Source organism: Scardinius erythrophthalmus (genome assembly GCF_964197995.2).
Source record: "Scardinius erythrophthalmus genome assembly, chromosome: 9".
Lineage (NCBI taxonomy): Eukaryota > Metazoa > Chordata > Actinopteri > Cypriniformes > Leuciscidae > Scardinius > Scardinius erythrophthalmus.
Window position 1 is genome coordinate 20,921,866 of NC_138229.1, and position 21,414 is coordinate 20,943,279.

Below are 21,414 nucleotides of genomic sequence, written 5' to 3' on the forward strand. Positions count from 1 at the left end.
CTTTGGTTGCATAATAAATGTATTTACGTTTGATCAATTTAATGTATTCTTGTTGAATAAAAGTATTAGTTTTTTTTTTTTTTTACAGATCTCTGTAGCTGCTCTGTAATTAAAAGCTGACCTGTTCTTTCTCTCGGTGTAGTGGGATGCAGCGCAGTGCAGAGTCCTCAGAGATTTTATGTGTTATACTGACATCCAGTGGTACTGCAACAATGGACGTTGTTCATTGCCAATATTATATGCTCGACAAACAGGAATATTGTTTTAACCTGTGCTCGACTTTTGCCTCTAACTCCATGTCATTATCTAGAACAAAACTTCAGTTTGGCTGAATCACTGGTGTTTGATAAACAAATATCGGAAAATCATAAAACTAAAGAAAATCTCGAACAGCTAGCCTACATTTCTGCCACACTCAATATGGCAGACAACTACAGCCGTGTTTCAACTTTCGGTATCAACGAGACGTTGTGACGTTCATGGGCAATAGAAACCAAAACTGGCTGTTTGACATGTAAACTTAAGCGATGGAGGAAGCAAAAGATATGAATTCTCGCTCTGATTTTAATATCACTTGACGCTGAATGCATGAGCGGTGCTCGTGCAGTTAGAGGATGTCGCGCGTTAAAGCCGATCTGAATTTTCAAACACTTATCGAGGTAGGTTTACTGTCAACACTAGCAGGCTGACTGTAATGTTTACTGAGCTAACAAGCTAATTACCGGTAGTGCATCAAGATAAAAACTGAGCCAGATGATATACTGAACTAGATATTTCAATATGAGCAGCTGTCCGGTCAGATATCATGATAAACTCCCTCAGGGATCTCCTTTCAGAATCTTCAGTCATTTTGTTTACTTTGCGTTTGATAGTGGTGATTAAATATCAGGTTACCACAGTTTTATTGAAAAAACACAATTAACTATTGGCCTATTGGTTACCATATTAATCTTCTATTAGTGAAATTTGTCTTGTTGACGTTGTGGTGCATCAGACAGGATCCAGATGTCACTATGTCCTGATCACTATCTTGACATTTTCTCAATAGTGTAATTACTGCTACCCAGATGATGTGCTTGATGACATCAAAGATGTGTCGGCAGTTTTCCCAAACCTGCAACTATACGTGGACTACTACTGTAAGTTGATATTTGAAAGCACAACAGTTGTCTAACAACAGATCTTTGTCAAAGTGTAGCAGGGGTAACGTTAGTTTGGGTTATTTCACCCAAAAATGAAAATTCTTTCATCTTTTACTCACCCTTATGTCGTTCCAAACTCGTAGGACTTTAGTTCATCCTCGGATCACAAACGAAGATCTTTTGGATGACATCTGAGAGCTTTCTGTCCCTCCATTGACAGTCCACGCAACTGACACTTTGAAGCTTCAAAAAGTTAATAAAGAGATCGTAAAACTAATCCATATTGAGTGCTGAAGAGACACAATCACTTTATATGATACACCGATTTAATTGAAGCTTTTATTCACATTTAAACATTCCTCAACTCAAACATCAGTTTTGGTAAACGGAAGCACACAAGCATGTTCGCTCGACGTGCAAGAACCGATGAGGTTTATTCTCGTGTACGCAGCACTTTGAGCTTCCGCAAGAACCAATGAGGTTTGTTCTCTTTTGTTAAAGCATGTATGGTTGAACTTCTGTTTATGTCGTTCGTTGATCTGTTATGTCAATAAAATCCTAAATTCAATCTGTTATATTAATACATCGAACAAAAAAACAACAGTTGCTAACACTTAAACTAAAATTACATATACATTTAATAAAAAAGCAGTAGTTAAAAGGATTATGGCAGTCGTTTCATGTAAATAAATAGAGGAGATCAGGGCTAGCTGTCACCATAGACTGTAAAAAATAGGTTGTCACACAGGAAAACTAACTGTGTCTAACTATGAGTCAACAGAAATGTGTCTTTTTTTCTAACAGAGGTTTTCAAACACATTTGTCAAACACACCCCGCTTAAATTAAAATGTTTTTTGTGACTTCTAAACTGAAACTTCAATATCACCAACAGAACAGTGGACACAATAAAACCACAATGGCATACATGCAGAGAAAAATTAGCGGATAGATTTGAACAAAATGTCGTAAATGTCAGGTTGTGGCAAGTTGTCACATGTTTTAAAAGTTATTATTTAAACAATTTTTTGCTTTGTGTTTCATAATTACTGTTTATATTTTGCCTATAATAGCCTTCTGAAAGGCCTGTAATAGTCTGCATACCCTGCAATTGGGGGATATTGTTGTACAAGTTCAACACGTTTCTTTTTTTACTAAAAAATAACAGCGAGCTATGTTATAAATAACGTGCTATGTTCAATAGCATTTTTTGTTACCAAGACTAAAAAGACACAAAAAATATTTGCTCTAACAAGTCCACACCACAGCTATAAGGATACCGACACTAAGGAACGATATAGTTGAAATCACTTTCAGAATTATTATTTTTTTCAGCTGAAAACGATTCATAGCCAATCAAAATCCATCCAGATTCATGGAACATAACAATAGCACATACCTGGAATAAATATAAAGTCATCGTCCATTGGCATGGATGCTAATAAACACTATCTTTCATAAGTTTGGGGTCTTTTTTCAAATGTTTTTGAAAGAAGTCTCTTATGCTACAGTAAAAACAGTAATATTGTGAAATATTATTACAATTTAAAATGTAATTTATTCCTGTGATGGCAAAGCTAAATTTTCAGCAGTCATTACTCCAGACATCAGTGTCGCATGGTCCTTCAGAAATCATTATAATATGCTGATTTGCTGCTCAAGAAACATTCCTTATTATTATCGATGTTGAAAACAGCTGTGCTGCTTCATATTTTTGTGGAAACCATGATGGATTTTTTTCAGGATTCTTTGAGTATGTGGTAGATTTTTCTTATTATGCACCTGACTACGTCTCCTACACCTTGGGCGTCTCCAATCGACACCAAAGCGTCTACAGTCGACACTTAATATCTTTATCTGGGGCATCTCCAGTCGACACCCAAGCGTCTACAGTCGACACTTAATAATCTTTATACTCTAGCGCTGCGTCTACAGTCGACAACTGGCTTCAAGTTGGACGACGTCTCGTCCCTTTTCCTATAACACTATCAAAGTATCTAGTTAGCTTCCCTTACTAAGTTGCTGCGCATCATTAACTAGACAGACTCCAGACAATGCCTTTGAATATGCTTTAATCACAGCCGGAGGATCTCAGACAAATTTCAGAGAGAATCTCACCAGCAAAAAGAATACAACAGTATTTATAGAATAGGAGCATGGCAAAAAATGGCACGATACATTACATAATTTCCCTACAATTTGATTGGTTCTTCATATGCAAATCCTTCTGTTACTAGGTAGAAGCAACTTAGATCTCAAATCATTAAAAAAATGGAAAAGGTTAGAAGTTCAGTTGATTACTCAATATGTCTTGAGACTATTCTAGACTGTTATATTTTTGATATTGTCTAGCCAGCATCTCAGAATTTTCCACTGGTTTCGACACAAACATCAGAGTACATTTTGTTCAAGTGTTAGAATGTTAGACCTAAAAGAGAAATAAATTTAGATGTTAGAATTAGAGTTTATTGTTATTGCATGATAGTGTAGTAATCTTTATAGTTTTAGTTATTGGTGTGAATTGACCTTAAGGTTTGTGCCTATACAGAAATTGACTATTGAAAGTATTTAACACTGATAAATATTCACTGGCGTACAGATTGTACAGATAATCCCTGTCTTCTATATAAAACAAAAACTCTTAAAAACAAGTGTATAACAGATATGTAGAATTTTTGCTTACTGTGCACATTTTCTTGCATTGCTGAGTTCGGTTGTCTTCTCTTTTTACAGTCTATCCCAACAATGATAAGAAGAAGTTGGTTTATTTGGGTGGCACTGTTCCTGTAACATATGAAGGTAAACTGGTTTCAGAAGATCTACTGCAACATATAACTCATCCCTTCCCATGTTTATATTGTTCTTTGTTCTTTATTTATTCTATTGGCTTTCCACCAACTGAAACTCATATAGTTTGTTTTATGTCGTTACAAAGACTCCAAGTACAATATTCCAGTTTGCATCTGGATCCACGAGACCCATCCCAAAAATCCACCCAGGTGTTACGTCTGCCCTTCACCCTCCATGGTTATCAATGCTAAAAGCAGCAATGTTGATGACCACGGTCGCATTCTTCTCCACTGTCTCAGCAACTGGAAGATTGTAAGTCAGTTGTGTAGTTATTTCACCATTACTTCTTTGAAGTTAATCATTTATATTTGTCACTCTGGACTTAAATGTTTGATTTCCAGGGGTGGTCAAACTTGTCTATAGTTCTGGAGGAGATGATTGCCGCCTTTCAGCGCGAAACTCCTCTATTTGCCACCTATTCTGTCCAAACCCCTCCACTATGTTCTCAAGCAAAACACCTGCCGGCTGAACTGGTAGTTCAACCGAATCCTGTTTCATCCTATGGCAGGTCAGTGCTTGTTTGAGTTGCAGCTTAAGCATTAGGCCTCAGTCTCTCAGTTTATCACCTTTTTAATGATCAGTGGTACTGATGTTGTCTTCAATTTTCTTTTTTGTTGTTTGTGCAGCAGCTGGCCACATACAGGCAGCAGTTCAATGCAGAAAACGTCAACAGCTCAACACGAAGCGTCCACTTCATCTGTGCCTCAGCGCGCCAGCAACAGTAAACATTGATTTTTCTGCTGAATATTAGTCTTGCATAGATTGTTCACTACTTCACATTTTACTCTCTATATACACCAGTGTTATTTTAGTATTATTGAGTTACTATTATAGTTGTTTATTTTTATGTTTTCTGTTTTAATTTTAATTTCAGTAAAAGTATTGTAAATGTTTTTGTAATTTTTATTAGTTTTCGATATTTTGCTAATGTGTCTATGTAGTTTTTATTATTTTTTTTTAGCTTTAGTTATTTTTAGAAAATGAAAAATGTTGACTTGGCAACTAGCTAAAATAAGTTTTTATATATATATTTAATTTCAGTTAACTTTCAAATTTCAAGTAATTTCAATATTTTCTTATGGTTTTAGTTTTAGGTTTTAGTTAACTGTAATAACCCAAGTCATTCACAGTCATCACACTAAATTCATACTTGCATTGCCCATCTGATCACCACAGTTCAGTTTGTCAGAGTATGTGATCTTTAGTGAGTTGGTAAATAAAGCTGAAATCTCCATCTTGGAAGCAGAAAGCAGGCAGCATGCTGATCCATTACAGTTTCCGAGATTATCAATTTAGTGCTATGAATTAATGTTTCAGACTTTCACTTTTGATTCCTGGCTAACCATAATGTTTCCTTCACCAGTCCTACCCAAGAGTACAAAGTCCCAGATGAACCTGAATCAAGTCAGTGAAACAGAGATGAGTGGGGTAAGGAGATCATACACGCAAGAGTTGCTGGATTTTGGAATCACTTTTAATGCACAAGCTTTGGACACCAACCACCAAACAAACCCATTCATTTCTCCTGCCTCAGGTAATATGTTTATGTAATATGTAAATATGTTCAGGCGGTATTTTAAAACGCCCTTTGTACAGTTTTGAACTAATTAAAGATTACCTCTTCTTCAGCTCCCACCAGCAGTACTTCTAATGCAGATGACATAGACGACATGTTCAAAAGCCTTCAGTTACAAAGAGTTGTCAACGTGTACCAGTTAAGCAACAGGGAGAAAGGTAAATTACACATCATTTAACCTTGTTTTTAAAGACGTGGCTTTTTGTGCGAGTATACTCTTAAAAGATGACAAAATAAACTTCTTATCTTTTTCTTCCTTTCAGTTAAAAAATTAAAAATACTATGGCATCATTTTAGGTTTGAACCCTTTCATATAAACACATTTTAGAAATATTATTAGTTTTAAAACTGTTGTGATAATTGAAAAACTTTTGTCCATCAATTTGTATATTCTCAAATGTCAGGGTGGAACAACTGCAAACATGGCTCTTATTATGAATTGACAAGGTAATGTCAGTAAACATGATAATGTATCATCCAGAATGAAACAATTTGTAGATCTCTCTCAAATACTGGCAAAAGCTTCTAATTTCAAGTATGGGTAGGATGGTACACTTTCATGTCAGGTGGTACAACTACAGTATGTATACATACAACTATTTGGCTGTACCACCTGACAATTATTTAAGCATTTTGAAATTTTATTTAACAACTGAAACTTGTTTAAACAGTTTGCTCATGACTCAAAAATATACAATACATCAGTTTTGAAAAGAGTTTTTAAAAGACACCTTTTTGAAGCTTATTTATCAATGACACACATATACTGTATATATATAGTGTGTGTGTGTGTGTGTGTGTGTGTGTGTGTGTGTGTGTGTGTGTGTGTGTGTGTGTGTGTGTGTGTGTGTGTGTGTGTGTGTGTGTGTGTGTGTGTGGTCTGATGGCTTATAATAATGTGGGCAGAACAACCTCATAGCTCACAGTAGGTCTATCTATAAATGTTTATAAGTTATTATTAAATGTCAATTGCCCATTGGAGATAGTGAATGGAATTTTTACTTTACATTCTACATCTTCCGCAGACAAAAAAGTAGCTAATCAAGATTCATGGCTATAAAGTAGCTTCAATATGTCCCACCCAGATCTTGTTTCAGTCGGAAATACATCAACACAGGAATTGTCAAGCAGTTTAGCTGGATTATAATTGAGCTTGAACTGTCCAATTGCTGGACATTCATTTTCTGAATTTAAAACAGATGTATTGAACAGTATGTGTGTTCAGCGTAACATTCAAGTGATTGTAACGTTGTTCCAGTTTGTACTGGTGCCTCTTACACACATTGTGTAAAATAATGCTAACCTTACACTGAATTAAAATTGACTTTAATTTTTCTCATGAAGATGTCCTTAATGCTGGAGGACCGTGGCAGGATTGTGGTGGGAGTCCCAGGGTTCACCCAGGATTAGTGGACAACCATCACAAGGTGGTGGTGAGCGGGCTTCCTGTGGGCATCTCTCCCAGCAAGATGAAGAACAAGCTCACCATCTACTTCCAGAAAAAGCAGAATGCAGGAGGAGAGGTTCTGGATGTCAAATACCCTGCAGCGCAGCCAGACCAGGCCTGGGTGCTCTTCAGACATCAGAGAGGTACTATGGGACATAACTGGTAACCAACACTAAACAAAATTTACTATTTCAATGAAAAGTTTTAATATCCACTTTTGTGTTTTCTCAGATGCAGAGCATGTTCTGAGGCAGCCTGACAGGGTGATTAGCATTAACGAGCAGGGATTTCTTATTCAGCTGAAGAAGTTTGAGGACATTGAGGTAAGAGAAGGCCAAATCAAGGTAGCCTTTTCACCTATTGTTCACTCACCCATTTTGTACAAGATTGCATTATACAAAGAACCTACTGTCAGATCCCAGATGGAGTCCAAGGTGAGAAAGCCGAAATGTTTAAGAGCATTTTGAGTCTGGAGGGGTGCAGTTTCAGCTCCACAGATGTACTGGAAGCAGTGCAGTCATGCCGAGACCTCCCTTCTGCTCTGAAATATCTCTGCCACGATTGCCCTATATGCCAGGAGCAAGTTTCCTTCAATAGGGTGAGAATAAATGAATTGTGTTCTTGACCTAAAAATATGGAGCCACCTTGAAAATGTTATTTACCTCAAATGATAATTATGCATTATATTGATATTTAATGATAATAATTAATACACTACTGTTCAAAGGTTTTGGGCCAGTAATACATTTCTTTTTTTTAATGAATTAATACTTTAATTCAGCAAGGTAGCATTAAATTGTTTAGAAGTGACAGTGAAGACATTTATAATGTTACAAAAGATTTATATTTCAAGTAAATGCTGGTCTTTTGAACTTTCTATTCATCAAAGAATCCTGAAAAAATGCATTGGGTTTTCTCAAGAAGTATTAAGCAGCACAATTGTTTTCAACACTGATAATTAGAACTGATTGAGCAGCAGTATTAGAATAAATTTCTGAAGGATCATATGACACTGAAGACTGGAGTAATGATGCTGAAAATTCAGCTTTGCCATCACAGGAATAAATTACATTTTAAATGATTAGAGTTGTTTTAAATAGTAATAATATTTCATAATATTATTGGTTTTACTGTATTTTCAATAAAATAAATGCAGCTTAGTAAGCATAAGAGACTTCTTTCAAAAACATAAAAAACGTTCTATTTATTATTATTCACTTATTATTGTAATAATCATATTACTATGGTTATTACAATATTTAATACTAATATAATTAAATGATTATGATTACTGCAAATTCAGCACTTAATTTTACAGAACATTTATTTTAAGCATAAAACTCTCTCACTCTGGCCCCAAGACATCCAGCCATTCTTATTGTTTTAGCCCTGATATTAGTTATATCATATTATTGTACACATGAGGATCATACACTGTAGGATATGTCTCTTTCATAGTCCTAAATGTAGTGTCTGCCTCTCTTTTCCTCTTCAGATGGTCACTATGACACACTGCTCTTGCACATTCTGTGAGAGCTGTTTTAAGAAGTACTTCTCCTCTGTCATTAAGGAGAAGAATATAGTACATGTTGTGTGTCCCCTCTGTAATCTTCCCGATGTACGAGGAGGCCGCAGGGAGGAGTCTATGGAGTATTTCAGTCTACTCGACACACAGGTGTGGAGCTTTTTTTACCTTGTGCCTGATTTATTGAAATATAGACCATATGAAATTGAATATAGAATATGACTAACTATAAATGTTTTTGTATCTGTAGATCAGGTATTATTTAGACCCCGAGATCCATGAGCTTTTCCAGAGGAAGCTCAGAGACCAGGCACTGCAAGAAATGCCCAACTTCCGCTGGTGTGCACATGTAAGTTCCATCATTCACAGATAATTTATAATGCTGTATAATGTCAGGTCTGACCATGATAGCAATTAATGTCTGGTTATATTTTTGTAAAGTTGGTAAAACAGTTTTTTTTTTTTAGTGTTGCTTTGGACTACTTCATGAAGCAAACAGGCTGAGGATGGACTGCCCCAGCTGTGGGAAAAGCACATGCTTTCAATGTAAAAGGCCGGTAGGTTTTACCTTTGAAAACCACAATGTAACGCTTTGCATCATATGCCTTAGGCTACGTTCGGACTGCAGGTAGTAGTGGCTGATTTTTTTTGCTCATTCGTGACTCAGATCTGTCAGATCTGTCTCAGTACAGTGTGAGCAGCACACTAAATCAGGTCCTAAATCATGTACAGGTCTGGGTCCGTATTCACAAAATATTATATCATACCACTTAGAGTTCTCCTAAATAGCAGTAAAAGTTCTTAAGTAAGAGTTTCCTCTTAAAATCCATTCACAAAGCTGCTGAGACCAACTTTTAATAAGGAATAGAGAGAGGTCTTAAGCTAAGAGAAAGGACGGGGTTGAACTCGTTGCTATGGATGATCTCAACATGCTTACTACATACCTGTCAACATTTGGGGACCAAAATACGGGAGACCTGGGGGGGGGTTCAATTCAACCACATGCGGTTTCATGTCATCTATACATTACACACCCCATCCCCAAATCATAGAAAAATTCAGTTAAGACGGTTCTATTCATCTTAACAATACACAACAAATCAATATAGCCTACAGAAAAAAAAAACTGATTTCTAAAATAAAGTATAGGCCACAAATCTGTGAGTAGGCTACAGTTTTCAAAACTGAACAGGTGATGTTGTGTAATATTCAGTTATTGTAAGAAACTGTTCCAGCGGGTGGAGTTTACTGGTACTGAATATTACACATCAACTGTGTATACTCCCATTAACTGGAACAGATTTTCACTGGAACTGAATACATCCAAATATTGTTATGTAGGCCTAATCAATCAGCATATTGTTGTGTAACTTGTGTAACACCTATTGGAACAGTATTTCACAATTTTTCACAGGAACTGAATATTACAAACAACTATTGCGAAAGAACGATTTACAAAACGACGATTGCGAAAGCGTGCACGGATTATGAATTTGTTCACTGTTACTTTGTACGTAGTTTTTTTTCTGTATAGTTCTATTTTGTTAATAAATTTTGCATTCTATTTTGGCTTTCTCGTGTGTCCCTATTTTTGTTGTGTCCCTTTTGAGCCACGGGGCGAAACGGGTACGGATTGAAAAACCAAAGCCACTGTACGGTTTACAAATCTGAGCACAGCTGAGACTTTTTCTCTGGTACTTTTGGCGTAGGATATTTATTTCCGTCAAGGTCAGGCTGCGATGTCAAATGTATTCCCAGGAATGAGTGATGCGCTTTCCGCTTTTAAAGTTTTATAAAATAAGTAGCCTATATGGCTTGAATGGTTTAAAAGCATTAGCAAGAATAAAAGCACATCATATAATGTAACGCCATGCAGCCAAAGGATGTCAGAAAAAAAACGTATGCTGGGTTAATTGCGTAAAATATTTACTTAGGCCTACCACTGAGTCTTTTCCCATTTCTACCAGTAGAGCTTATTCAACTTCCCGCATCTACTAGCCTACCTGCGCAGATATCGACGGCACAACTGGTTTGTAGGTTGCCAGGTTGAGCTCACAAATGGGTTGAAATTTGTATGATGTGTTGATTGCATGAGTAGGATGGGTTTCATACAAGATCTGGCAACTGGACAACCTTGGAATAATATATTGATGTGATTATTCATATAACAACGACGTTTGGGCCATACAAATTACGGGAGTTTCACGGGAGAAATAACAAAACGGGAGGGGGGCGGGAGATGGGTGTGAAATACAGGAGACTCCCGGGGAAAACGGGAGTGTTGACAGGTATGGCTTACTAACTATGACCACAGTGATTGGCTGATTAGTTTTTGTCAGTGATTTAATCATAGAAATATTGTAGAACAAGGTATCATGTTACCATATTCAAATAAATGTTTTAAAATAAAATGTTGCCGTATTCAAATAAAGGTTTTAAAATAAAAATGTTATCATTTTCAAATAAAGATATTAAAATGTAGGCTTAGTGTCACTAATTAAACAAGTATATGTTTAGCTAATTGTTAGCCTCTTACATTGTCTGCATCTTGAGAGATTGTAGAATTCAAATGACAAATGATGTTTTATAAACAAAGCTCGAGAGGATAGAGGCATATATACATGTATATATACAGCCGACTTGCTAGTTACCTCAACAGTTTTCTGCATCCCTCCGCCACCCCGACTCCTCACTCTCGGCTGGTTCCTATCCCCAGTCGTGGATACGGGGGAGTATTCTGGGCTAAATTCTGAGCTCGGAGCCCTCAATCCCCTTGGACAGCACGCCAAAGACGCTTATTTTACTCTTTTACTTTTTCCGATTATTTGTAAGTGTGAACTCATGAAACAACTGCCACAGGTAATGGGACATGGTTTATTATATATATATATATATATATATATATATATATATATATATATATAGCCTTATTGTTGATTCCCTGTATTGTGATTGCACTTGTTATCTCATATTTATGGATGCTGTTGATCTGATGCTTGTTTTCTAGTGGGCTCCACAGCATGAAGGAATCTCATGTAAGAAGTTCAAAGAGTGGGAGCAGCTCAACAGCCCCGAGTACCAGAACTCAAGGCTGGAGCAGCTCCTCAGCAGGAACAAAATAGGTAAAACAAAAACTCTCAATGACGGTTCTTGGTGCAAAGTTTCTTGTTGGAACTTTTTACCAGGTTGTAACGTTCTCCATGACCCTTTCAGATTGTCCAAAATGCAAATTTCGCTTCTTCCTGGCTAGAGGAGGCTGTTTGCATTTCAGATGCACTCAGTGCCAGCACGAATTCTGTGGAGGCTGCAGTCAGCCATTTAAACAAGGCTCTGTAAGTTTTGTTCTCTCAGCAGTTGTCAGTGTAGTTACCACAGAGCTCTGTATCAGTTAATTAGCATCTGTTGTCCTTACAGGCCTGTAATTTTTCAATCGAGTGCACAGCTAAAGGGTTACATGCTCACCATCCTCGAAACTGCCTATATCACCTGAGAGACTGGAGTGTCCCGAGACTACGGACCCTGCTGCAGGTGACAGACGTCTCTACTGTAATCTAGCATAATGGCCCCGATATACTTCAAGCGAAATCAAAGAGCAAACTGGTTTGATGTCATTTCGATCAAAATGAGGCCAAAATTAAGTTAATTTCAGGAGTTCAAAATAGCTCACCAAAGCTGGTAAACACCTTCGAACTACCATGGCGATTACGTAGCGGGTAGGTGTGCTGTGAGGCTCCGCCTTCTCCAGTTTATTTCTTCTATTCAGTCCGTTGAGATCAGATGCATATAAAACATGAGCACATTGGAAAACTGCTTCATTTAAAGCAATGCATTGTATAAGGTGGATTATAAATAAACATGACGTGACTTGACTGGAGTGCTGAACTGCTAAGCTCGTGCAAACATATCTGTGTCGCAATGATCAGATGCTTTCTTAACTGCTGTTTTCTCACCGCTGTCATTTTTGTTGTGTTTGTTGTTCAAAGAAATAATACATATTACATATTCATCTAAACACCACTCTCAGCAGTATGGGTGGCGTCAGATGTTCACTAACCGTATACCACTGCTCATGTATTTCAAACTTCTTTTTACCCCTAAGCGAAGAACGAAAAAGAACTTCATTGTGAGTTTATCGGGGCCTTAAACCCGAAATATTCATCATACCCTGCCGTAGTTCAAATTGGCTAAGCTACATTTATTTATATTTTCAGCACTATGGGATATCACATCCTCTCATGTTCAGCCCCAAAGATTCGGTGGGGAGACACTCTAAAGGTACATAATTTGAAATAAGCCTACGTGTGAATATCGGATGTTTAGATGTCACATTTCAGTGCATGTTCAAATGTGTCCTTGTAGGCATCTGTGGTGTAATGGAGGTCCAAGAAACAGGAGCTGTGAAAGAGGAGCCATGTGGTCGACAAGCCGAGTACAATGGTTACTGCACGTAAGGAGAACTTACTTTGATAATCCTTTATCATTCAGTGAAATATGTTCGTTCATAAATACAAACCCAGAGATTTTTTCAAATTTCGTGCTCTCTTTTAGGTTACATTATAAAGAGTGTCTGGTGGAGCTTATAAACAATAGTGCACTGGATCCTGTGGTACTGTTTGATGGTGCAGAGTTGAGGGTAGAAATGGACCGCTGGAAAGTGCCAGTTCCAGACAAACTACCTTTAGAGCTGGATCACCGGTACGAGGACAGACTGCGGCAGGTTAGTGCGTACTGGATTTAAAGCATTCATGTTACTATGTAATAGACCAAAGCATCATTTGTGCACTGTGTAGTTAAACTGTCATATCCTGTTATTTGAGATAACAATGATTATTGTACATAATAAGGGAGTTCTAAGTGAAAATAATAATGCCATAAAATGCACATTGTTGTCTTGTGGTTTTAATTGAACCACCTTAAAGAACCCACGCATTCATAGTTATTTTAATGTCGTTTAATAAGGAATAATAATAAGATCATTTCTGGTTCTTTAGCTAACGTTAGCATCGCTTTTCTTTATGTACTTTAAGTACGAATACCACGACGATGTTAGACAACAACCCACATCATTCATAAACAATTTTTTATAGAAAACTATCATGAGTACAGTCTCAAAAATACAATTTATTAAAACTTTTTACATTGGCACCTTTAAAACGATGCAAAAAAAATAAGAATTTATTATAATATATTTATAATAATATACATATTTTGTTACACGTAAATATTACATTTATACATTAGTTATTATTGTAATAATTCAAAAAAAAATTGTGATTCTACCTAGCAGTATTTGTTTGCATAGTCTTTAAAGAAATACAGTCATACTTACAGTACATATACAAGCTCACACTGTGACATTAATAAAACAATGAAATTGTTAGTTGCAATTATGTGTTAGCCAGAATGTTATGATTGTGATTGCTTCATATCATATCAAGTGTCGTATCCTCTCAGATTTTAAAAGAGAGGGTGGGTCTGACCAGAGTTGCAGCTCCTGGATTGAAGACAGCTGCTCTTCCCACACCGTCCCCCTCTTCTCCTCCTGTAGCGGGAGCTCCATGGTACTCCATCTTGAGCCGTGCCGTGCCGGAGGAATCCCAGCAACTATTGCTGCTGACTGATTGAAGAGCATGGACTGTATATGCAATTTTGCTGTCACTATTAACACAAACGAATTGGCAAATCTCTGAATCCAGCCAAATTGTTCTTCAATACATTATTATGGAGAGAAAAAATAAAGTCTTTCTTACCCTTACACACATTTTAATGTTATGTCAGTGGAAAATTATGCCTTAAAATGAGCAGAACGACCAGCAATTACAGATTTTTATCCGGTTTTACAATATAAGCACTAAAGTTTCTGTATCATACTTATAGTCACTTCACATAACGCTACTTCTGTTAAAGCTTGTGATTTTCAAAACTTCTGAAGTTCTCTAATTGTTGGCTGTGAGTATCTACTCATACTTGTTTTAACTGTTTTATATTAATTTTATATTAAGTCAGCATACAGTATATGCATTATACTGAGCACAAGTTTGCACTTTTGGCCCTTGTGAAATGGGTATTAGCATGATCTGTAAGAAGTATGAGAGGTTATGTGTTGCTAAGATTATTATTTTCTGTGTGAATAACAGTGAATAAAACATTTATTTTCTCACAGTCTCATTTTCTTTCTGTTTATGAATGATGAAATAACATGGCTGTTAAAACCAAAGCCTAACAAGTTTTTGTGTGTGTGTATATTTTCAGCTGCCAGAAATATTTGTGCTTTTTTTTTTTTGTATTAGAAGTTTTTCCAAAAAAAAAAGCTGGCATTGGAGCTGTTTACTGTTGGAATCACTCCGCTTGTCGGTATTTGTCCGTGCCAGACAGGCGCTCTTTCAGCAGGTTACATTGTAACGCCAGTAGGTGGGAGAAAGTGGCTTTTTGTGTATTTTACTAAACCGATTCATGCAAAACACTCATTCGGAAACGACACTACTGTGTTTGGAAACCCAACGGCTGATTCTGCTTTGAAGTCGTTTTAAACTTCTGCTGTCGGAGCAAAAATAAGTAAGGTCTCAAAGGTAAGTTACTCATTAACTAACTGTTTATTGAACTGCTGTATAAAATATACAAGTAACAGATATTTAATGGCAATGAATTGGACATTCAATAGCTAAACGTTTATAATCAAACATCTGCACATAGCTTTAAAGGGGTCATATAATGGTACATGCACTTTTACAAGTTGATTGCACTGAAATGTCTGTTGGCAGTGCCTGTACACAACCATCCTATCATGATAAAAATCCATCCAGTGGTTTTGTTTTAATCTCCTTATGTTTGACCCTCTCTGAAATCAAGCCGTTCGATATTGTGACGTCATAATATCCAACGCCCCTCCCGCTATTGTGATTGACAGCCGTGTTTCAACACAAGATCCGCCCTGAGCGAGCTGTGACAGCTGTCGTCATAGTAGTCCGCCATTGTTGATATGCTGGAGCAGAATGGCGTCTAAGCGATTGTGGTGTTCAGTTCTTAGATGTAATAAGGAACACAGCAGTCATTTGGATGTTCCTAAATCCGAGCCGTTGAAGATGCAGTGGCTGAGTTTTGTTTTTGAAGCGATATGTCCAAAGGATTGACGCGGGGATTCCCTCACGGGGATTCCCCACATTCGTCTGTGCTTTCATGTTTGCGCGAATCATTTCACACCAGACAGCTTTACAAACGAGAAAAAAACGGATCGGTACCAACCTGTTACTGCTGAACCTCCAGAAGATGTGAGTGTAATGTTTTATTAACCTTTATATTAGTATTTATATTAATCTTTGCGAAATTTGCAAACCTTGCTGCAGGCTTCATGATGAATGCATCTAAGGTTTACACTCAGGGTACATTACAGCATGTTTTCTATGTACGACGTTCTCAATATAATTCATAATCCCACGTTTATAATGAACAACACGTGGTTATTGTGTTAGAAACGGTGTACGCACAGAACAGAGGGGCGGGGTGAGCAAAGCTCATTATCATTTAAAGACACATGCACTGAAACAGCGTGCTGAAAACAGAGCTGTTTTTGACCAGGTAAAATTAGTGTTTTCTTACAATACTAATGAGAATTTTTAATTAAAGTATATTACAAACTTTTAATTTAGACCCTAAAGAATCATATTAGCTTGTACAAAAATGGCATTATATGACCCCTTTAAACAATACATTTTTCACCATTGTAAGACAGAAATCATTTACGCAACATACAAAAGATGATAAAGTGTACTGAATTTAAAATGTACTAATAATATCATACTTCAACACAGGAGCTTTCTTCAAAATACGTTTTATTTTATACTAGGGTCCACCGGTGCGTCATCTCTAACAGCTGAAAATGCCTCAATCTCTTTTATGATTCTCTCTCCAATTATGTTGTTATTTGCTGCAACAACTCTTCTAGACATCATGTCCATCGGTCCACCTGTGGGCATTTTAGGGGGGAAAAAAACATGCTAATACACAACAATCATTCAAATTTAATAAAATAAGTAATTTCTTTGGAAAAGCAAACTACTGACAAAAATAGAGTAATGAGATACAGTTGGTGTTAAAGATTTAGTTCACCCAAAAATGAAAATTCTGTCAGTAATTACTCACCCTCATGTTGTTCCAACCCCGTAAGACTTTCGTTCATCTTCGGAACACAAATTAACATATTTTTGATGAAATCTGAGAGCTTATGGACACGTTAACTTGCTGGCCCAGAAAATGTATTAAAGACATCGTTAATATAGTCCAAGTGACTCCAGTGGCTCAATCTTAAGTTTATAAGGCGACGAGAATACTTTTTAAATACTTTAATACATTTTCTGGGCCAGCAAGTTATTGTGTCCATAAGCCTGCAGGAGGAGTGATCCAGCTCTCAGATTTCATCAAAAATATCTTAATTTGTGTTCCGAAGATGAACGAAAGTCTTACGGGGTTGGAACAACATAAGGGTGAGTAATTACTGACAGAATTTTCATTTTTGGGTGAACTAACCCTTTAACATTCAAAATAGTGTTATTGTTATCCAACACTATTTTTTAAAATTGTTGTAAAAATAAAATAAAAAATAAAACTTAAGCATTGAAAAAAACTAAATAACATAAATGTTGCCTTGGCAACTAACTGAAATAACATATGTTTAAGTATAAAAATAACTGAACGCTAGCAAGAGCTCTTTTTACCTTCAACATCCATGAGAACTCCTCCTGCCTCTGAGACTATGACTGCCGCAGCTGCTACATCCCAACAGTGTATCCCAATCTCATAATAGGCCTCTACACAACCAGATGCAACCAAGCACATGTTGATGGCAGCAGATCCAACACCACGTATCCTTAAGAAGGAAATTAATATTCAAGAGGTATTTGTTAATGCACATTACAGTACAATCGTGTACACATGAGCTGTGTGTGGAAGAAACGTGGCACATACCCATGAACTGGCAGACACAAGATCTTCCTCATACTAGAGAAAATCTTATCAACAATTTCAGGATCTCTATTAGAGCCAAACTCTGTAGCGATGATTGACTGGTTAATCTCTGTTATATGATTTGGAAACAATTGGAGAGAATTCAGATGACTGCCAACAAACAAACATGGATCAACACGCTCAAGAAGAAAGGTCACCTTTTTGGTCCGACACTTGCAGTGGCTGTCCATTGCAAAAAGCACCCTTCCCTTTTCGAGCAGTGTACATCTTGTCTTCTATGCAGCTATATACCACACCAAACTCTAACTGCAATAGAAGAATGATGAGTTTGACAGACACTCTTCCCCCTGGAAAACGTTCAAACCTTCCAAAGGCATGATAAATGATCAAGAAAACAAAGTAGGAGCAAAGTGGCAGTTTCCGATTTCATCTAACCGCACAGTTGCAAAGATCCATTACAAGTGCTGTCAATTTGTTATTCTAAAAGTGCATTTGAATGCAAATGATGCTTACCGTTTTGTTGACAGCAAAGCCAATGCATATAGCAACACATGGATATCTGGACGAAGGAAAGCATATTTAGTGTCGCTCATGCTAGAAAAGTATGAAAAGTCGCAAAGTATAAGTCAAATATGTAATTGATCAGATATATCATGTCTCACTAATGCCGGGGTCTGGAACACACAGACTGTTTCCAACGACTGGAGCAGATTTTAAACACTGACTGTGAACACCGACTGAATGCAACTGTCTCGGCGCATTTGGGCATGATCAGTCGTTAAGTATCAAATTACATTCATAATCGTCATTACAGTGTTTAAGTGTGTCTCCGACTTTCTCGTAGTAATAAAAGTCATTTAACTTTCCTGAACATATGCCAGTGGGGTCCAAAATTGAGACCACATTGAGAATATGGGGTTTAAAATCCCATTTAAACCTGGAAATAAACTGAAATTTTTAAGATTATATAAAATAAATAAAAGTTATGCCTGAAAATTAATAAGAAATTTTGACCATGATTTTTTCACTCAAATTGTCATGCTGATTTGTCATGCAAAATGTATGTACATTATAACACTATACTTTGTATTATATGATCTTTGCATCAAATTACAAAAAATATTTTACAAGTGAAGGTGTTTCTATTACAGCGGCTGTGGGAGTGACCAACGCTATCTCACGACCAATTCGTACGAGTGAGTAAAAGGTGGCTAATGAATTCGTACGATTTGTCTAAACCCACGTGATGGGTAGGTTTAGGGGTGGGGTCAGGTGTAGGTCATTCTTACGAATTCATACAAATTGGGCAACTCGTAAAATATGTACAAGTGAGGTCGTATGAATTCGTACGAATTAGCCACCTCGTAAAATTCGAACAAATTGCCTTAAGATCGGGTTGGAGTGACTGTAAAATTGACGTCTTTCTCTCTTTTGACTGCCGTTATCAACCTCGCTATATTTTTTTCCTCTTTTTGAGTTTTGCTATTTGAGCAAATGGGAACACAAAAAATATATTTAATGTAGTCTCTCATTCACCGCTGTATACTTTAACCCAACAATGGCGATTTCCGCTTCTGACAACCCCGGAAATGTGAAAACGGTCTATTCAAATATGACATATTTAATTGTTTTTTCTTTTCTTTTTCTTTTTTTGTCTTTTTTTATTTACATTAATTTAATTTCACAAGTGGTCTGAGACCTTTGAACCCCACTGTATCAGTGAAAACAATTTTAATACATTACCCATGCACAAAGTTAGTGGTCCCATCCACAGGGTCAATAATCCATGTTGGGTTTTCAGTCAAAACACAAGGTTCTCCTGCAGCCACTGACTCTTCACCAATGAAACTGAAACAAACAGGAGCAGACTATGGTATATTCTCTTTACTTTAGATTCAATATGCTCTATCTTGGAAACTTCTGACCTTGTATTAGCATGAAGGACTCAATACCTGTGTCCAGGAAACTTCTCCTTCACTGACGTAATAATAAGTTGCTCCACATTCTGGTCTGTTTTAGTGACCAGGTCAACAGAAGAGCTTTTACACATGATCTTTAGGTCATTCTGCAAAGTATCCCTCACAATCTGAGGACAACAGAGATAACAAGGTTTCAGTACAAGAAAATTCCAACAACAACAAAATTGCAGCGTTTAAAAGAACGATGGGATCTCACCTCTCCTGATTTCCTGGCCACAGTCACAGCATGGTCCATAGCATCCTGCCAAAGGTCAGGCATTGTGAGAGCCCCTTTCTGATTGGAAATAAAAACGCATATTTATTCTCATCAATATCAGATGTACATGTAATGTTGCTCTAAATCGATTCAGGAGTCCGAGTCACACTAGATAAAAGCTGCATTTTAAACTTCATTTTAAACTTCATTTTATTTGACGAGGCAGCTTGTTACTGATTACTGATTAATTCCATATTTTTACCACTTTTCTGGCAGTCCCTTAATCCCAGCACACACTCCTTATATAGTGTTCTTTCTATAAATAGGCCTCCAACTAGGTCGAGGACTTTCTTTAAAAAGCCCCTACCCTAGCAAAAACGTACTATACTCTTAAGGCCAATTCACACAGCCAACAAACACGTTTGGTCCCCTGTCGCCGTCTGTTGCCGTTGTTCGGGGTTTGTTTTCACCCAACTGAACATGTTCAATCAGAGTTATTCGGTGTCTGTTGGCGCTGTGTGAACATGACAGTTATTTTTCATAACATTCTAAATGCTTTGGACAACTTGCAGGACTAAATGCTTACTCGTCTGTGCAGTGTGAATTGGCCTTTAGAACAAAAGATTAAATATAGAACCTTAAAAGGTTCTGTCATAGAACATTTGAGTTCCCATTATGGGATCATTTTATGGATCTAGTTTTAATGTTAATTAATTAATTTTAATTCATTATTTATTTGGATTAAATTGTATTAATTAAACAGCCCATAAACATGCCATCACTAGAAAAAAAAAATAACCCATTAAACATTAAAGTTTTATGCAATCATTTGAGAACCTTAAAAAATATATATATTTTTGGCATTAATGTTTTACCTGTTATATCAATTATAAAATGTGTCTTTCATTTAATTAAGCTCCATTTTGACAGTGGTGACTAGTAAAAAGTGCTTCAGTGTCATTTTCACCTCATCTAATTTTTCCACCACATTTTGCACAATAAATACTGAAATTGTGTGCACTTATTTCACTCTCTGTTTAGATTATCACAATTTTGAAATGAAATGGAATCAATTTTTTGTTAGATGTATCTCTTAGTTTAAAATTCAAAGTCTAAGTCGAGGACAAGGGTAAACATAAAAAGCTTAAATCAGCTGACAACTAGAAACCCAGTAATATCTGACGGTACATGCGCATTTTAAGCATTATATTCCATAAAGTGTATGTCTGAGCAATGCATACGTGTTCATCCTAAAACTGCATGACAGATGAGTTCTAGCTCATCTTTAGTGAAGATAGGCTACTGTACAAATCTGCTTCCTTTCATCGTCATTTATCATTTAGCCAAATATAAACAATGCATTATGATCTAACTTACGCGTATATATAACGACAATCCAAAAACGAACTTGACACAATAACACAATAACAACACAAATATATTACCAATCAATGACCGGCGAAGTGAAGACTTTCTGCTGTTAAGATTGTTGTGTTTCCGGGTTCTTCTTGAAGGACCCGACGAGATTAACCCTAAACCATCGGCTTATTTTCAAATAACTGCCTAAGCATTTCGTACAATGAAATATCCCACTTCTTCTTTTATATAGTTAAATACTATACGTTTAAATGTTCTGTTTAGCACATAGCAGCGTTCTTAAAAAAAAACATATATATATACCTTACTGATGCGCATGCGCCGTATGTCTTTCTTTCTTTTAGCATCCCTATGACAGCAACT

At 36.6% G+C, this 21,414-nt stretch overlaps 2 protein-coding genes across 4 annotated transcripts; one reads left to right on the forward strand and one right to left on the reverse strand.

Moving 5' to 3' along the window:
- Positions 1–462: 462 nt before the first annotated feature.
- On the forward strand, positions 463–14,700 carry LOC308695816 (uncharacterized protein). Its single transcript, XM_081374037.1, has 21 exons — positions 463–659; positions 1,049–1,139; positions 3,874–3,939; positions 4,076–4,242; positions 4,332–4,498; positions 4,617–4,711; positions 5,354–5,524; positions 5,620–5,724; positions 6,911–7,156; positions 7,245–7,336; positions 7,429–7,611; positions 8,509–8,688; positions 8,789–8,887; positions 9,006–9,095; positions 11,546–11,660; positions 11,752–11,870; positions 11,953–12,066; positions 12,750–12,813; positions 12,898–12,985; positions 13,087–13,255; positions 13,993–14,700. The coding sequence occupies exons 1-21, from the start codon at positions 615–617 to the stop codon at positions 14,161–14,163; spliced, it is 2,637 nt and encodes an 878-aa protein (XP_081230163.1). The 5' UTR covers positions 463–614; the 3' UTR covers positions 14,164–14,700.
- Positions 14,701–16,350: 1,650 nt separating this feature from the next.
- impa1 (inositol monophosphatase 1) lies at positions 16,351–21,392 on the reverse strand. Of its 3 annotated transcripts, none has more exons than XM_081374047.1 (9): positions 21,355–21,392; positions 19,675–19,752; positions 19,452–19,585; positions 19,243–19,347; positions 18,013–18,058; positions 17,697–17,805; positions 17,500–17,608; positions 17,250–17,401; positions 16,351–16,501 (listed from the first exon to the last, which is right to left on the reverse strand). In XM_081374047.1, exons 1-9 carry the CDS (start codon positions 21,367–21,369, stop codon positions 16,368–16,370), a joined length of 882 nt encoding a protein of 293 aa, XP_081230173.1. In that variant the 5' UTR covers positions 21,370–21,392; the 3' UTR covers positions 16,351–16,367. The 3 variants fall into 3 exon arrangements, with proteins under 3 accessions (XP_081230173.1, XP_081230174.1, XP_081230175.1); XM_081374048.1 differs by having other exon boundaries at positions 21,120–21,378; XM_081374049.1 differs by lacking the exon at positions 21,355–21,392 and adding an exon at positions 21,052–21,125.
- Positions 21,393–21,414: the final 22 nt, after the last annotated feature.

Coding starts and splice junctions, on each gene's coding strand:
- LOC308695816 (XM_081374037.1), top strand. CDS start 615: ATGTCGCGCGTTAAAGCCGATCTGAATTTTCAAACACTTATCGAG. Junction 11,661..11,751: donor CCTCAGCAGGAACAAAATAG/GTAAAACAAAAA, acceptor TGACCCTTTCAG/ATTGTCCAAAATGCAAATTT. Junction 12,986..13,086: donor GAGTACAATGGTTACTGCAC/GTAAGGAGAACT, acceptor GCTCTCTTTTAG/GTTACATTATAAAGAGTGTC.
- impa1 (XM_081374047.1), bottom strand. Junction 19,348..19,451: donor GAGAAGTTTCCTGGACACAG/GTATTGAGTCCT, acceptor TGTTTGTTTCAG/TTTCATTGGTGAAGAGTCAG. Junction 16,502..17,249: donor AGTTCTCATGGATGTTGAAG/GTAAAAAGAGCT, acceptor AAATGCCCACAG/GTGGACCGATGGACATGATG.